At 41.6% G+C, this 18,894-nt stretch overlaps 1 protein-coding gene across 3 annotated transcripts in view; it reads left to right on the top strand.

Moving 5' to 3' along the window:
* Positions 1-18,894, top strand: part of LOC108239762 (FERM, ARHGEF and pleckstrin domain-containing protein 1) — a 49,012-nt gene that overhangs the window by 2,273 nt on the left and 27,845 nt on the right. For all 3 annotated transcript variants that reach the window (XM_037976253.1, XM_017422684.3, XM_037976254.1), the window contains exon 2: positions 1,905-2,112. In XM_037976253.1, the coding sequence (XP_037832181.1) occupies positions 1,905-2,112 (208 nt within the window). The remainder of the gene's footprint in view (positions 1-1,904; positions 2,113-18,894) is intronic.

Here is an 18,894-nt window from a genome sequence, read left to right as displayed (position 1 = left end):
GTCTAGTCGTGTACAGTCTACACGCTGGTAGCGGCCGGCTCGTGTGTCACCCCTGAAGACATGAGAAGGGGGCCTGACTTTGTCAAAAGACAGCCACCCGTTTGGGGAGACGCACTCAGGATCATCCAGTGGTGATGTTTGCTTTAAATGGAAGCAGAAGAGTTGTGTGTGTGTGTGTGTGTGTGTGTGAGGGGAGATTTCACCAAGCGTTTGGTCTTTTACAAGAAATCGATGGAAACTGCAAAGTTTAAAAACACTTCCTCAGAGGGCGATCTTTTTCTTTTCCCAAAGGTCTTGTGTTGGAGGAAGTTTCCCCTGACCGAGGGCAGTTTAAAGATTTGATGTGATTTTCCTTTTCATTTGCTCCTACTTTAGAGTACTCCCCACAGCGAATGATTACCTGTATGGTAACAGGTCCAGATAGGATAACTGTACAATAATTGGTTGAACACAGAACAGCTGGAACCCATCATTCCTATAAATTGCACCAAAACTAATTATAAACAAACAAACAAAAAAAAAGCTAATTGAGTTACAGTGTGATTTCGGCTCCTCTAACACTAGCTGGCTGCTTGTTGTATGATAACCCCGTTCGTGTTGCAAATTCAACTTGAACAAAATGTTCGTAAAGTGGAGTGACTTTCAGGTGGCTCTTCTGTTCCCATAAACCCCAGAGAGCCCCCTAAACACAGGTCCGAGTGCTCCCTAAAATCGCGGAAAGGTTTTTTTGTGCCTGTAATGAAATAGTAGTTTGTATTTTTTTGAAGCAGAGGCTTTCTGTGGAAAGGTAATAAGCAGGTAGTGTCTCACTTGTTGTAGATTGCTTCAGGAACGGCTTTGGTTTCGAGAAATGACCAGATTGATGAGCTAACGGCTAATCGAGTAGGGCCAGGTGGATCGCTGCCGTCTTTAAAGACCACAGATTTCACATTGCGCTGTTATTTACACAGAACCCTGTGATTATTTGCTGGGGCATCCGGTGGCAGCAGCAACAGCAGCTAGCTGTAGCACCCCTGGTCCAGCCTCGTGCCCTTCCAGCAGGAAAAATTAGAACATTTCTGTCGAAATGAAAGTTTAATGCAAAACTGACACCAACACACAGATGGCAGCAGTTCCGTTTTGGTTTTAGGCCCCGCTCAGACCAGCCGTTAGCTCATCAGTCCAGTCCTAGCTAACCTGTTTTTATTTTCCAAACCGATGTCGTTCATTGATTGATCTACAACAGGTAAGATATTATTTAAAACCCTTCTGCATACCCCACATTTCAAAGGATCTGAGCCCTTTTCTCCTCTTGTATGTTTTTGTTATTCTGCACATTCATCGTTTTAAATCGGTTTCCTCCAATTTTAAATTTTTTCTTCAAGGAAAAACAATCCGTATTTGATTTTTTTGCGTGCAGTTTCACTCTCTGCTCTCTGATTCCTCTTCAGTTCACGCCTCCAGCAGTAACCCTACGTGTGCGGACGGATCAGATCTCAGGTGTATCATCACGTCTCCGTGCCTTTTTGGCCTCGCCTTGCTTTTTATGCGACCACCCGAATCCACTGACGGTGACCCACAGTAACGCTGTGATTTTACACTTTGGTCTCGTGATTCATTTGTCAAAATAAATTAAGTCTGATCTGTGCTTTGAAATCAAGAACATGCTACGATTTCACCCCCCCTCAGTAATTGAGTCTCCCACTGGCAACAATTACCAGCCATTAGGGCTGAGTGCAGATCCTCTATTCGTGTGATCAGGAAGGTTGCGCAGCCTGTTTTCTGGACAGTCACATCTTCACGGTGCTATTTTAAACCCGCGCCGCTAATTTTGTGCACAGCAGCGGCTTTAATCGCAGTGATGATTCTTTTTTTTTCACAACTTTCCGAGTTCTCATTGTGCCTCCTCTTGTTTTTCCGTGCAGGCTCAGTAGCGAACAGCGCAGCGAACCAATGGCCGAGCCAGACCAGGAGCCGACATCCTCCGGAGCAGGGCAGCGCCTCGGGGCCCCGGAGACCCTGGGCATCAGTACGTTGGACCCCACGCACAGGCCTCCAGCCATGCCGTCCGGACGACATGTCACCATCAGGGTCCGCATGCTGGACGACACCGAGGAGCTTTTCGACATCTCGGTGAGCTGCGGCCTTGCCTGTTTATTTATTTATTTATTTTATTTTTTTGCCCAGTCACATCCCTGGATGGCAGCGCTAATACGGGGGAACCAGACTTTTCATTACCGCAGTGTAGCCGAGCAGCATTTTCTGTATCCGCCGTGGCCGCAGGAGACGGGTAGCAGGTTGGCATGGCAACTGAATGTTGCATGCATGGATGAAATTGAAGGAATCCTTTTAGAGTAATGTCAGCCTTCCTCTGTTTTATTATGCTGCCCGCTCGCTGCTCTCTAATCTTTTCATACCGTCTTAAACCTGCTTTACTGCAGTCGTTCTTTATGTCACATTTATCCCTCCTGACAACCTGTGGGAATCCACGGACGTTCTGATGATTCACGGTCCCTACTCGCCCAGGTGTGGCGACGGCGAGCGAGAACCTCTGCTGTTGTCTCTAGATAATGGAGCGAAAGATGACAGCTGCACAAAAGGAACGCAAGACGCTTCTTTTGCCTTTTTTAAAACATTTGAATCCCGTTTGTGATTTTCGGCCTTAAAGGATTACCTTTCTTATAACCCTGATCTAAATTTAAAATCTGCAGTCCAAGTTGGCCGCCTGGATTAATGGAAGGCGAGCCAAAATTAGGTGCCGACTGCGAATGAGAGCTTTAAATGTGCCTGAGAGAGACTCTGAATGGAAAATATTTTCGCGTCACCAGATGCGGAAACGCGAAGCAAACAATTGGCTGCACATCTGCATTGCATTCGTTATAAATCCATTGCGCTCGTGTTCTCCTGCTTCCCTAAACCTTCAGATTAACAAAGTAATCTACGGCTGGAAATAGATCCTTACAAACCTGTTAAAATCTCTTCTGAGGTTGACTTTCTTCAGCAGTAGGAGGGAGCTCGTGTGTTTGGTTTTTTTCGGATGTTTCCCGAGGCGGTGGAGCTGGATGCAACCACAGGAAGGTGCATGCTGGCTAATCTTTTCACTGGTCTCTTGTGTTGTACTTAATACTTCAGGCTTAGCGGATTCTCACAGTGAAATCCCTTTTAAAGGCTCTCATTTAAACTACGTAAGTCTTTGTGTGCTTTCGGTCAGGTGAGACATCAAAGCCGAACGTAGTTTTGGTTTCGCAGGGCGACTCTTTTGACTGTCGTGTCTTTTAAACAGCTTCTGTCTGACTGTGCGCCGTCTCGGTGTGTTAAACTGGGAGAAATCTCTCCAAGGGTGAACTTGATCTCACTTATTAAGTCAGCACTCAAACAGTAAATACCATTTTTTTCACCCAAAACAGTGTTTTTTTTTCATATATCTTTTCCCCCAATCGTGTTTTAGTGTTTTAATATACCTGCAAACTTCACTAAACTTTAGCTTTATTTCAAAAGCAGGTGGATTTAGTGTATTTAAAGTGAGATTTCAGATCGTTTGAAGCGATTTGGGCTTCATAATGATGGGAAAAGAGGCTGGTTTTGTGTTGATGGAGAATTAGAAACTCCCCCCAGTCAGGCTGAGCTGAAACCAGCTGAAGGTGGGGCTCAGGAGAGGGTAGCCTACCCCTCCCGCTAACAAAAAGCTCCATTCACGCTCAATTTAACACACATTGTTCTCTATCTCAAGTTGGCACTTGAGATAACTATCGCCGTGGCCTTTTATATTGTTTTCACTCGTGGTGTCAATGGAGACACACTCAGGGTGGGGAAATCGTTTTCCGGCAAAGAAAAGCACAACTGGAGTTCAGTGTCACGTTTTTTTTAATCTTAAAATAAAATGAGTTCATTATCTTGTCGTCATTTAGTTTGGTGAAGCTTTTTTTTCTCCCCCGTTTTTGCTTGCAAATTTCCCCAAAAATCCACAAAACAGGTGAAAACTTGGCTTCTGCTGATTATAATGTTTTCTACGCTGCGGTGAACGGAGATTACTTCATGGTCTGCAGAACGCGATTTTCCCAACCAATTATCCAGTCTTTTATTTCACAGCGGGAACGGGACCGCATTGTTCCTGCATTTTGTGTCCGATGTGTTTACTCTTTAAACCTCACCTTGTTACTGATACCGAAGGCTTAGGTTCCTTCCTCCTCTGTTTCAGAGGGCTGAGTTTCCACCTCAGCGGGCAGAGTTTCAGACGGTCGGGGGAGAAACAAAAAAATGGGCCATTGAGCCATCTTGTGGGTCACATACCACGCTGTGGCCTATTTAGCACGCTGGCTGTGAACACATTTGTGTTGATGCTGGCGACATCTGAGCACGGAGATCTGGACACGCAGCAGCGGTGGGCTGATTTAATGAGCATCCCGTCGAAATTCTTGTGCAGAAAACAAGTTTGGTTAAATTCTCTTCAGTTTTTTTTTTTTTTGCTGATGTGGAGTTCAGCTGAGCGGGGAAATCCAGACCGCGGCCCTCAGGTCTGCTTCGTGCTCCCGGGGCTAACGGACGCTGATTGCGTCCTCGCCGTTTGCGTCCTCGCCGTTGTTTTGATGCTCACTGACGGCTGGTGGAAGCGCCGCAGAAGTTGCCTGTGAAGATGTGTGATTGTGGCGTGGATGCACGGGTTAGGAGGCGGGGGGATGGGTTGATGAAGGCTGAGGGGAGAGGCAGAGAAATCAGACTCTGCCAGTTTAACCTCACTGCTAACCTGCTTTGTATCAGACAGAAAATACTTTATAATAAACCTGATTTTAGCAACATCTTCTTCAACATTTCCTCTCACCTTGCTCCACTACTACTTCATTTTCTCTATAATGAGCCACTTAGGACTGAAGTCCACTACAGTCATGCTCTTCATACCATCTCACCATTTATTGCTTTACTCTTTAAAAGCAATCCTGAATTAATCATAACACACTTATTTATCTCTCGGTAATTTATTTGCTTCTGATAGGAGCGTTTTTACTCCGTCGCCTTTTGTTAAACTACAAAAAATGCAATCCAAACCAAACATGAACTATCCCCAGAAGATGAACCCTGTGATTCTGTCCCCTATAAGCGCCACTAATGGTTCGAATTTTTATTTTATCCCTTTACATATCTTGCATTTACTGTGTAGTTTGTTCTTTATGTATATTTACTAAGTTTGTAAAGAAAACTTAATAATTTTCCTGTTAAACAATCAAAAGCCCATCTTTTTTTAAAAGGAGAGCTGAAAAAATAAATATATATTTTGGTTATGCTATGTATTCCTGATGAAATATTAACACTTAGGTTATTCCATAATGGAAAAACTAAAATTTAAACATTTTTTAAAGACCGCATTTCATCTTTAAAGAAGAGAATGCTTTACCTAAACTGCCCTTTTGTCTTTAATCCCTAAAAAAACCCATTACTGACTCCGGTAACGCTGTCAGTGCGCTCCTTTTAGCTTTCTAAATGTAATCTTTAAAGAGCGCTGAACCAAATCTGTAGATTGTCCAGTCTGTCTGTGTCTCCACCCAACCTGAGGGCTCTGGATAATCACCGAAGGAAGAAAATGGCGACTATAATAAATGACCAAAATGAGTTCCCTGAGCAGGGCGTGTGAGCCTACACTTTAAGATCAGGTTCACTAATCCCAGAGTTGTACAGGAGTGACCAGCTGCTCCACCACACTGAGAGGAGCCAGGTGAGGCAGCTCCGGCAGCTGATAAGGAGCCCCCTCCCCAAACGCCTCCCTTTAGGAGCTCCAACAGGAAGAACAAGCGGGGCAAAGGCACAGGGATTGATGCAAGGCTCGTATCTCCTGGTCTGGGAACAGCGACACGAGTTTTTGTTGAGAAGGAAGCCTGATTGTTTCTGCTTCGAGTTTTAGTGGAGCTTTAAAATTAGTTTCAATCGACTCCCAGACTTCAGACTCCCTGCAAAACTTTAAATTATTGTCCCAGAGAATATTGAGTAAAATGCTTTCCTCGCACAGCACTTAGCACAGCTTTCTTTAATTAAAATTCAGTAAGAAAAATACTGTTTTATCAAGCACAGGGCTAGAATATATAAATAAACTACCATCACTGTCTACCATTTCTGCCATTTAATTTGAATTACCATAAAATCAGGAAAAGGGCACAGCTTATGAAAAAAGAAAAGAGAAACAAACAGTAAAAAAGAAAATTTAAAATCTAAGAACTGATCTGGGTACAGATAGAGCTTTCATTTTGGGACCCCCTAATCTACTACCGTAGTTTTCTTTTTTTTGTTTAGTTGTTATTTCTAGTAATTTTCATGCACCTACTTGTGTTGCTTTATTGGTTGCCATTACTATTCAATGTGTTTATCATGGAGGACACTGAAATGGAATTTTAATGAGCGAGGAGACCAAGTCGCCAAGAATCTGGGGCTAACTGGAAGTTGTTTTTTTTCCCCCTTATGTAGCTCTTAACATCTATATTTAACCAAATGGGAGTCCCAGAAAAGAGATCCGGTGCTTCAAATAACTTCTCTTTATTTCTTCTTTTCCCGCGTACCCAAACCTTAAAACACGTTTGCAGCCAGAATCCAGGGCAGCAGGTGCCACCCAGTCAAAAGTGGGCTGAAAATGGGCGAGGTCACAGAAAGAAGGACGCTCATCTAAACTCACACCAGCTAAAAGGCGGCTCGCCATCATCCCAGTACTCACCATCTCCTCCCCACATATGATGCCGCTCAGTCGAAGTAATATTAAGCAATTAGAGCTGATCCAGTGTGGGTTATTGTCAACTGAAGGGCAGGAAAAAAAGCAACAATGAGCTTCTTTCACCTCTGTCTTCAGCAGCCTCACTGTTTACCTACTGACAGATGAGCAGTGGAGAAAAGGATCAGATCTTGTGGATCAGGAGGCGTTTGGGTGTTTAAAAAGAAGTCCCTGCCTTGTATGTTGTTGAATATGCCTGTTTACACTATGTCCGATAATTGTTTTTTTTCATTTCTTAATAATGGCTTTTAAAATATTTCATTCCAGTATTGTGTTTGCCAAACATATATACTTACTGTTGCTGTAAAACAGTCTCCTATGTATGCAGAAAAACTACTTTTTTTTCCCTCTGAATTGTTGCGTCTGCACCACAGGGCAGGTTTATTCAATTGAATCCATTTGCATTTTATTTGAGCACATTAGTTGCCAATAAAGTTGTTTTTGTGTGTGTGTGTGTGTGTATTTTCAAGCTTTGGCACAAAAGGAAGGCAGAGCTCGGAAGGAGGAAGACATTTTAGTGTGTGGTCAGTTTGTTAAATCGTGTTTTAACTGTTCGCCGTGGTGCGGACGCGGTCTGCTTCCTCACTGTCTCGCGGCGCTGCAGGGGCAAACCTGACAAGAGGTGCTCGCTGAATAATTTGGACACAGAAGATGGTTCGGCTCGTTTTATTTATTTGTTTATTTCCCTGAGGAAGTGTCATTAGCTGAACGTGAACACAAATTGGATGTGATTGAGTGTTAGAGAATTCAGAAGATAAAGCAACTCTTTCTGCTTTTCGCACAATGTCAGTGAGTTGTTTTTTATTTTTAGACCCGCTCCCAAAACGCTCTTTTACATAATGAGTTTTTCACAAATAATGGTAACATCTATTGAGATTACCAATGCTGGGACTTAGACTTTCCATTAGTATATCTGTTTTTTTTATCACCCATAACCATGAAAGGGGATAATCATGTGTTTGCCTGCCTGTTAGCAAAATATCATAGTCACTGGACAGATTTTAGTAACTCTGACTCAAGGTGGACAAAGTCAAAGACAAACGACGCTATAACTCTGTCGTTTTTACAGTTATTGAGCTAAAATCTGCTGAGGTAGAAGCTGAGAGTCATCCCCAACACATGCACTGAACACTAACTAAATGGTGCAAGATTTGTTTAAATCTTTGGCATGAAAGGCAACAGGCGGCGTGCGCTCAAGGAACGCTGCTTTCACTGAATCATGCCTCGGTTGTGCTCTATAAATTTTGAGGCTGAGAGACGACCATGACGATCTCCGCCTCTCCGGTTAGAGTAAAAGTGTCTTTGCAGAGCTGTAAATCAAAGTATTGTTAGAGGGTACACAGATATAAATCAGTGTGCTGATTTCTTTTTTTGTATCTCTGAAGTCACCAGAGAAGGTGTCTGCTGCCTGGCAGGAGGCTTGGAATCAGCAGACGTCTAAAACTTGTCTAGTTTACTTCTGGGGGCTTTAAAATGGAAACATTTCTCATTGCTGTTCCTAAATTCTGCTCTCCTCATGTTGCTTTAGCCGACTTTATTCTATTATATTCAGTTTTACAAAACACGGGCAGCTGCTTTTTGTCTTTTCCTGCCCTGTGGAGGAATTATTTTGCATCTTTGACCGCTGAGCTGCAGATTATAAAATCTTTGGAGGTCGCAGTTCCGATTCTTTGTCTGTGAACGTACATCGCCATGAATTTCAACACTATAGGAGTTCCTGTTTGAAAGGGCAAATATAAGCATGCTTGCCTATGTGGGGGTTGCCATGGCTACACATGGACGTGGATGAGGAGCAGTTAAGCTGGTTGCCGTGTTGCAGACTTCTGTCTTCCATTGATATCTGCTCGGAGGAGCAAATGGGGGGGTGTCTCCATGCAGGGCATTAATGTGAGCATGGGGATACGCTGCTGCACATCATTTATGACTAACATATTCAGGAGACACACCCCTCCCTGTGATGGGATGTGATGTGCTGTGCTGTGTGTGGTGGTTCGGTTGTTGCCTTCAAATCCCCTGACTTAAAACGTGACAAATAACTTTAAAGCCTTATTAGTTTGTCGTCACTTTACTGCTGATTGACCCAGTTTCTCTGAAGCGTGGCTTTGTTTTGTGTGGCTAAAAGGGCATGTGTGTAGGGATCGTGTGTCACAATAAACAGAATTAAAAGGTTTGTGTGCTGCTGTAGAGAGCGTTCAGGCATGCAGGAACAAACATGAAACCATCTGTTAGCTTTATACATTGTCGCATAATACGAACCGAAACTGCAAATTAAGAGTATAGTTGTGTTAACGTGCTGTTCCTGCATCATTCCTGGATCCTGCCTGACCGTTTGTCCTCTTCTTGAACATTTTCTCAGACGTTCCTCACATGAACTCTGAACCCTTTGGTTGCACTTCTCTCGTGGCATGAAATTGAAATCCTGCAGGGGGATTTTGTACAGGTGATGGGGTTATGGGGTTGTTTTCCCACATAGAGCCATCACTCCCCGCCCCCCTTACATCCCATAATGTGTAACTGGGTGGTGAACGATGAGAAGTGCAGAAAAAACACTACTTCTATAAAAGTGGTGATTTTTATCAAGCAGCAGTACAATTATTCTAACTTAACTTTAATGCTTATCACAGCAGTTTCATTGTCACAGAAAATATAATTAGGTGTTGTCTAGAAAAGCAGCATAGCTACCAAAATAGAAATACTACTATCCAGCATGGAGAAGTATGAATTCAGACTAAAGAGCCCATTTTCAAAAAAAGGTAATTTACTGAAGATGTACCAATGAATTAAAGGGTGACTGGAGTTGGACGCTTTTCAGAAATTAGATTCTGTTGATGTTTTTCTTGTCAATAAGTGCTAATTTGGACTTTCATTAGCATGTCTTTAATGTGGACATTTTTGCTGAGGGGAAAAAGGATTCAATCGAGCTGTTTGTCGTGGCTACAAGGTGGTTTAAAACGAAGTCAGAAGAAGCAGAGGCAAAACTGTGATTGGCGCAGATTTACTAACATACATCTAGTATTTGTTACCATACAGCTACCAGGGACTGTGAAAGACTGTTCAGAAAGTCAATAAATCTGATGAGTGTGCAAGGAGAGTCCCTGATTCAGCCATGATTGTACTTTTGTTTAAGAAAACCGTCTCTGCAGTCTGCCAGGTAGAGTAAACCCATCCTCTGCCGAAGCCTTAACGCGTGCTTCTTTTAAAGACACATTCGCAATCTTTCATTATGTTTGAAATGTTAAGCGACAGAATAATTACTTGGTAAAACAAAATCTTTAGATCATTGATCGTAGATGGTTAAATTATTTATTCCTATTCGCTGCTGCTGCTGCAGGATGAGAGCGACCCTGCGACGATCTCTATTGCAGGATTGTTTTCCATTAAATGCCAACACTCCGCTTTCCACAGGCGCCTGCTGTCAAACAGCTGTGTGGGTATGACTCATTTACCCAGCGTTATTAACAATACGTCGTGTAAGAACAGAGCGAAACAGCGGAGGAGAGCCTCTGATGAATGCTGCCTCTGTCAGCCTACGTCTGATACTATATGCCGGCCTGCTTTCTATACGGTGCACAGGTGCTTTGGGGAAAACTGATGCCTTTATAATAAGTCTTGTTACTATGGTAACCAAGATGGATGTGTCTTTGTGAAAAGATCCCCGTGTTTGTTTGGTTCAGACACCCAAGTGTGTGCAGTTGATCATCTGCCCATTAGGCTCTTATTTAATAAAAAAAAAGAAAAGGGTAAGAAAATCACAACCTGGGATTGTTTTAATCTGGTGACAGACTCATGAAAATGCATTGTCTGAGTTGAGTTCTCAGCTTCATTTACATGCACCTTTCCACCGAACATCAGCCCTCCTGATCCGCTCATTAAGCTCTTGACCTGTGGCACTTTATCATTCTGACTGAGTCTTTGGTAGACATCTGAGCGCGTGATGGGCGCAGCCTGCAGATTCTCTGTGATGTCCCCCCCGCGGTCTGCTGTGAAGGGTGAAAACCCTCGGTGGAGCTGGTTTGCCTCTGCTGCTTCACAGCTGCACTGCCCCTCTTCAATAAATGATGACTTTCTCATAGAGATTCAGGGGCTAATTAGCATGTCAGAACTGACTAGTGGGGTGTTATCGTGGGATTATTCTTATCCTGCGGTGCCTTATTCTATCGCAGGGCTCTGGCTTCACCTTTGCCACTCTCCTTTCTCAAAGTCTTCTCATAACTTAAGTAGTTTTTTCTTCCCCCATCACCCTCGATAGGTAATTAAAGCGGAAATCGCTGCATTTCACTGCGGCTCTGCATTCACGCGGCGGCGCAGAGTGAAGTCAATCCCTTGATGCATTTTCTTGGCTTGCCAAATTCCTTTGAGCTCCACCTGTGCAGCTGAGTCTGCCTCTCACTGCACCCTGGCAGTAATTGAATGTGGGGCCTCATGGGCAGATGGAGGAGATGTGTTGGACAGAGAGTTGGTGCGAATGAGGCAAAGATTGAGACTGAGTGTGTGTGTGTGTTTGTGTGTGAGGAGGAGGGCAAAAGAAAGAAGAAGGTAGTGAAATCTGTAATCAGTAACCCCAGCTGCACATATAAGCACACAGGAGAGGCGCTCTTTTTGACAGAACCGTCTACCCATAGATTTCGTTATTAAAGTGGAAACCATTGCGTAACCCACCAATGGGGGCGTCCAACCAGAAGTCGCCATCTGTCCTGGAGCAGAAGCACAGGCAACCCACATATCTTTCATCAGTTCTTCATTTACATTTTTTTAACCTATTTATGGAGAGCACAGCTGAAAAATGTTTTCAGTAGCTCTCTCCATCAATATGTCAAGTGCATAAAAAATAGAGCTCTATTAGTATTGGTCAGTATGGGAATGACTTCTGATAAACATAATTTGTACCAAGGAAGCCATGTTTTCTCTCCACCATCTGAGGTGCTTTATTATTGTTTTTATTAAGTCTTACCGATATCAGAAACCTGCTTTAGGTTGTCTGTGTTGTCAGCGGCTCACTGCAGACTGATGTCAACGTTTTCACGACTCCTTCTTGTTTGTGTCCTTCTCTGCCACTGAAGTCGAATAAGAGGGTCAGGGATGTTAAGAGCTGGCACATTCGGTTATGAATTCACATATCTGAGTTGCACGATAAATTCAAGGGGTTCTAATGCACGAGGTGAACCATAAAGAGGCGGAGTTTCTTATAGTTCTTGTAATTTTTAATTAGATACACATTGTTTAATGGAAATTTGATCTCTTAGAGTAGTGAATTTGGAGATTTATTGGCTAATCTTGCTTTTATGTTCCCCACGGAGACATATGTCTTGTGGGTTTTAATATCACCGGCTTGCGTTATTTTATTTTAAGCCATTACATCGTTTTGTAGCCCGGGTGCTTATACACCTCCACTCAGTTGGCCTCCTTTAACTTGAGAGGCAACATGGTGGCATTTAACCTAATATAGATGTATGTAATTAGTGAAATGACTCTTGAATGACTGTGATGTAAGTGAAGTGATTACACAGTCAAATAGGAACCATGGGGTTTGAATAATAAAACCCTTATTGGTAGCAAATGAGACGAAGTGTTGAGGCGGAGCAGCAACTAATATGATGGTATGGTGAAATATGCAACACAGTCTGATTTATTTTATTTTTTTAAGACTCCACTGGTATTTAAAGGTAAAGGTTTGGTTGTTGTGGTGTCTTCCTCCAGCATCAACCAACCTTTTGTTTTAGTGTGAACAAATAATTCAGTTTGATTTTTATCCACAGACATATAGTTAGTTATTTTATGAATAAAACATAATTTTGCATTTAATATTTATACAAATAACAAAGTACTAGATCTTAATTTTTTTCAGGTAACTTTACTTGAGATCAGCTGATATTATACTGAATAAAAAAAGCATTCCTGCCTTATCAAGGGTAATAACACTGTGCTGCCCATAGATGTGCCTGCCTTTTAATCTCCTCAGTATATTAATTTATTCAGTTGTTTAGATATGGCTTACTATTTAAAAAAAATGGCAAAAATTGACTTAATTAATCAGCTAACCAATCAGTCTAGCTGTAGTAAAATCTTTTACATTGGATGCTAAATCACTCTAAAGTTGAACTGGACAAAATCTTTTCTTTCCCCCTCCCTTTTTTGGGACATACTTTTGGAAAATGTATTTTGGTACGATCTTGATGTATTCGATCTCAGGTTAAGATGCATACTTGCATCTCAACAAGTAAAAATAAACCAAGGGCTTGGAATGTGCTGTCATGTAAAAACTCTGAGTATTAATTTTCCCCTCAGGGGGGAAAGAACTCCCCCCTTTAAGAACGGATTGTTGAATTTATCAGGAAAAATGCAGCAAACTATGCCACAAATGTGGAGGCTGTAAAAAAAAATGCCTAGAATAGCTCATGTGTGTCCTTGAGCCATTTCTCCAGTTGGTTTTGTTTAAAGGCATGTGTTGGGACCAAGAATGTGATTGCATCATTTCCATCCATGTCTGGTTTCCTCAAAGAATAAATAAGGTGGTTGGTTGACTGATGGCTTCTTTACACGCTTTGAGTAGGGCAGCCATGCTGCATGTATGAGGTTGCTATGGAGATATTTCCTGGGTAAAAAATATCCCATCACTGTGCCCTGAGTGAGCGACGTGAGGCTGTAAACCTTGGTTGCACCCAGTGTTCACTTCCCCTCACTGCAGGGTTCGTGCTGTAAACCTCTTACTCACCGAATCACTCATGTTAGCCCCTCATCCATTGTTTATAAATTGTTAAATTAGTTAGAGTGGGTTATTTCACTCTGTGAGAACACTTAAACTCCAGCACTCTAATCCATGAATCCAGTATGTCCATTTCCAGCGTCTCTGTGTGTGTGTGTATAATAGAAGCACTAGTCTTTTTAAAAAAAATTGCTCAAACCATACAGATAGAAAGGGTTTGGGCGTGTTTGTAAAGCCATGAACATGGAGTTTTATGTATTTTAACTTCCAAAAATGCTGATTATGGTCAGAGTAATTACAAGATAGCTGCTTAAAAAATAAATCTAAGCTGTCCCTCCTGAAGTAGAGCACGAGTTACACCATAGAATGGTTAAAATCTCATTATTTTATGTGGAAATTATTACCTAGAAAACCTTAACTACTTGCTTCTTTTAGCTCCAAATTCCTGTACGTATTTTTCGCCCCCCCTGATTATAATAATCACAGTTTTCCTGCCATGGTTAATGGTTAAGCTGTGGAGTAGAGAGGAGCTCTTGTCTTCGAGCTGCGAGTGGCTTAAATTCTTGCTGAACCTGGTGACATGCAGACACGAAACAGCAGCTGTCCTCATTAATGCTTCCCCTGCGTTTCTTTGTTAGCGCCGGTTTGTTTCCCGGAGTATCTTTTTTAAATGTGCGATTTCCTCTCAGGACAGTGCCTGCGTTCGTCGCTCCCAGGAGGCGGTGTGGTTCTCAGAAGGCCCGCGGGTTTAATCTGCGATCTGGTCGGTGAGGTGCGACAGCTGCATCACGCGTCGGAGCAACAAGACGGTTCGCAGTGGTGCCACAGAGGGTTTCTGATCGAGTTTGTTTGCAGTGCGTCAGAACTGGACCACAGACACGTTTCTGTTTCTACCGCTGAAAAGTTCTGAAGGCACGTAAAAGTCCGGATTTGGGCTTGAATGATTTACTCAGCGACCTGTTAATTATCTTCTGAAAGCACATGCCCTTTACTAAATGGTTTCCGTCGATGACTTCCAAAAGTTTTGGCAGCGTATGACAGAACGATGCATGAAGTTTGAGATCTTGGGTTCCAGTGAAATCTACAGGAAGTGGGTTTGCAACAGATCTCGTGGGAGTGGGCAGTGAAGGTAGTCACAGAGCTGAATCAGCTTGTGTGTGTGTCTGAGGATAGACCAGCTGGGTGAAACACTCCTCTTTAACAGTTTGAAATTTTTATTGTTCAAACTGATGCACCTTAGAGAAGTTTTTATTTCTTCTAGCTCGTATCCAATGAAGCTGCTTGACCAAACGCTGCTAAATTTGTTTTATACCAACTTTAATAATTTGCTCACATTTTATATCATTTCAAACCGTGTAAGAGTGTGTTTGTGTCATGTAGAAAAAAAAAAGAAAGAGTTAAAGCTTGTTGCTGTTTTATTCAACCTGTTTATTTCATATCTAAAGGCTACATAATTTATATTCAGTAGACTTTTTTTTTTTACCAAATGCTGGTTCTACCAGCCTACCAGCCTGAACATCAGTGCTTTTCAAACTGAGAGTGATTCCTTGGCAGCTGACCTTAATCCTCCTCTCCTAGAAGTGCAGGCTCGGTCCAAAGCTCTTGTCACATTCTGTGGTCCTCTATATTCTAACAGAAAAATCCCAGCTGACTGCCTAAAGCCTATTTAAAGCTTTAATGTGAATAGGACAAAAATGCTTAAATATGATCTCTGACCTTCTTTTCTTTTGCAGCGACTATTTTTGTAATTGTGACCTAATTTCAATGCAGATAATGGTATGTGTTTTACATGTTAGGTTTATTTTTTAGCTCATTTTATGCTAGACATTTAGATTATTTATTGGTGCAGCTTTTCCAACAATAGATTAAGTTTACAGATTGTTTGGAATATAATAAATTGTGCATCTGTCTAAGTTTATTACAGATAACAATGAGAGCATCTGCAAGTTTTTCTGCGCTGCGGTATGTCTCGTTAGGACGTTACAACACAACACAACAACAACCATCATCGGCACAGTTACCTGACTGCATCACAGGGCAGACGGCCTCTGGATTTGCTGGACTGAGGGTTAAGTAGTTTTAAGACTAATCTGGAGAAGACAAATTGATCTGCCTCTGCAGCGAAGGAGCATGCGCGGCTGTCATTATTTATTACTGAGGGAGATTATGGCTAAAGGAAGGAACCTGCAGCAGGACAGCGCCAACACTTTCCTCAGGGACCGGCCTACTCTTAAACGCAACACAAGCTCCAGGGTCTTATCTTCTTTACTCCAAAAATAACCGCAGTGGTCCCCGCTGAGGTGGCGTTTGAGTGTTGATGGTAGACTGCAGGGAGCAGTTAGCTTCCTGATGTTGCGAATTAGTCTCTTGTCTGACACCGAGGAAGACTTTTATGATGTTTTAAGTGTTTCGGCATTGACCAGCATGAGATTCTGGCAGTATGATAACGATGAGCAAAAATACTACAGTATTAAAACAAAAACTAACAAAATGCGTCACATCGTTTAATTGGTTTAATTCAAAAATAGGAACCGAGACTGTTGCTGCTGGTGCTGAAATAACATCAGCTGCAGTAATGCTATGTTTGGAATGAACCTATAATATTGGTTTTAACTTCATATTTTTATCACTCTGTTCCATTAAAGACTGGTGATCATGTAACTGCCTGTCTGCATGTTTGTTTGTCCATTTCATTGTTGTGTTGGCAAAAGTGTCTCATGAATCACTGAACAGATTGTAATGAAAGTCAGAAAGTGATTATAGGATGTACATCTACAGCTGAATTAGTTTGTGGTCTCAGTCTGATTGAAGATGGCTAATCAACTTTAGCAAACGCAAAAATGGCTGTAACTCAGTGGGCTACTGAGCTAAGATTTTGTCTGGTAGTAGCTGAGAGTCATGCCGACATATCCAAAGTTGTACTGAGTCACTGTCACTTTGAGTGAATGAATTATATAGAGTAATGGAAAAACTATTCATTGTTTAACCTTTATTTAACCAGGAAAAAAAACAACTCTGCCCTGGGTAAACTGAAAAAAAACAATCTTTGACGATATTTGGGTAATCAAGTCCTGAAACAGTCATGTTCAATTATTTGCAAATACTATATTATGGTGGAATACAGATACTTTTACTTCAGTACCTTTTGAAACGACACAGTATCTTGTCACGCCAAATCCAATCAGTTGCCTTTCCTCTTTTTGCGTTTGGTGGTCTTTGACCCAACGGCTGACTGTGCATGTTGCCAACTTTAAATTTGCTGGAAATCAAAACTTAATATGCCACGTTTTAATAACATCCCATATTACTGCTTTGCTCTGTTTCTTTTCATCTCCAACCACACAGTACTCAATTAGACGTTGTAGTGATTATGTAGATCAGTGTGTCTGCACCAGTATTAGCACGCTGCTGTTCATACGCCCAGGGTGGAACATTTGCTTTATTGTGAATTAACATACCTTGGATATTAATTTTTCCACTACAATGTGTCCCATCTGCTTTGCATATAATTAATTTGTGCAGGTCGGAGGTATTGCAGAGCATAGCTAGAATCTGCCCGAACCACTGTTTGTCTGGCTTTTACCATATTCTGATAAAAGTCTAATGTTTCTATTGTCATATTTAGTATGCACTTTAGGAAACTGCATATTAAAGTAGTTCATTTAGAAACATGTATCAAGTATTCTCCTTTAGAGGTGCATACACTGCTGGTCATTTTAGATATGCATGTAAACTATAGATCTATGGAGAAGAATCAGTCAGTGGATGTGAGGATGATGCTGGTGTGTAACTTTATTGGTACAAAACAGTACATAGAGCATTGGGACATAAAAGGTACATAAACATAGAAGGTATCCCTGCTTTATGCTGCATACTTTTTCTTTCTAATGACTTTTACAAAGATTTGATGAGTGTTTGGTACCATTGTAAAAGAAAGCCCTGAAGGCTTCTAATTCTTGTTTAGTTTTAATGTTTTAGTTATTTGAATGCTTATAAAGCTAAATTACTCTTAATAGTGATATGCATTTCCAAATGTATCCTAAAACAGACAGATTTAGTTTGACGTGCATGCACAATACAAACCTAAAAATATACAAATTAGGTAATTAAACAAGATTAATTATGCATAGCTTGTTTTATAGCAACAAAAAAGAAAAGATTAGGAGAATTAATATATCTGGATGTGTTGTCATGGATTGATCTCTCTGTCAGGACGGATAGAATTGTGTTTAAATAATTGTTTAATTCAGCACTCTAGTTTTCTATAACCCAACACTCTGACATTAAGATCAATTACTTCATGACTTCTGCTTCCAGATAATTGGGAATGCCTCTTCGACGTGTTTTTGCCCTGAGATAATCTATGAAAGTATCTTTCTTGACCTGAACTTGTAGGAGCTGTGTCTCAGTTACACCTAATTAAACTCCTAATTAACCTATTGATTCTCTGCACATTCAGAGCCCGTCGAGGTTCTCAGTCACACCAGACAAACCCGCTGTATCGTAATTCAGCAGGTGGAGATAATTACCACAAAAGTTGGGTTTGCATGGTTTCCTGTCAAAAAATATCTTTTTTGGTACTAGTTTGCTTTCATTAAACAGTTATTCTTTAAATGTTCTGATTGTTCTGCAGAAAAGGGACTTTTACGATAGCTAAGAGGGCCGGCATAGGAAAGAGAAAAAAACCTTTAACTTCAAATACTTCAGTGGGATTAAGTAGGTCAGAGTGCACTAAAGCACAATGTCTCCGTCCAGCTGAGGGACAGGCATTGTTTTCTGTCTTTAAAAGAATGGATTTTACAACCCGCTACATGTAAAGAAGCATCATAGTGTAAAAACTGTTGTAGTGGGAGTGTGAAACACTTGTACACACGTAGTAAAGAAGAAAAAAGTCTGAAAATGTGTGTGCAAGTGCCTCTACATCTTTGTGAGTTTGCAACAAGCCACAGGTTTCTTAGCCTTAATGCAAAATAAAGTTGGTTTGAACGCAAACACTGAAGTAAAACATCCTGAGACAACTGCTGAAAACTTCTCTACACCTCCGTTTACACTAGTTTAGCTTTAAAAATGGACTTTGTTGTTTAAATCAAAGTCTTTTTCAATAAAAGGAGGCAAAAAATGTAACAAAATTAAATAAAATGGAGTGCTGTAAAAATGGAGCCCAAGTCTTTAGAGTGATACAGTGTCCTAGTTTTGTGCACATTTTTACTGCCAGGCAAAGAAACTGTAAAAATCAGCTACTATGGTGTACTCTGCTCATAATAAATGTTCTCTTTCAACATTCGTTTCGGTATCTCACTATGGGACACGCCCCCGCGCCTGTCCCCCAGAAGCTCTATTACATTACGCCAGTCCTGACTGGCCGACAGAAGTGACGTCAGCTCCAGGAGGAGGGCTTCCTCCCAGCATAAATGCCTGACGTCACGCAAGTGATCTTCAGTCTAACACCTCTTCTCGCTCCCAG

Source organism: Kryptolebias marmoratus, linkage group LG6 (genome assembly GCF_001649575.2).
Source record: "Kryptolebias marmoratus isolate JLee-2015 linkage group LG6, ASM164957v2, whole genome shotgun sequence".
NCBI classification, from domain to species: domain Eukaryota; kingdom Metazoa; phylum Chordata; class Actinopteri; order Cyprinodontiformes; family Rivulidae; genus Kryptolebias; species Kryptolebias marmoratus.
The sequence above is the reverse complement of the archived record's forward strand: the minus strand, read 5'-3'. Positions and strand labels throughout refer to the sequence as shown.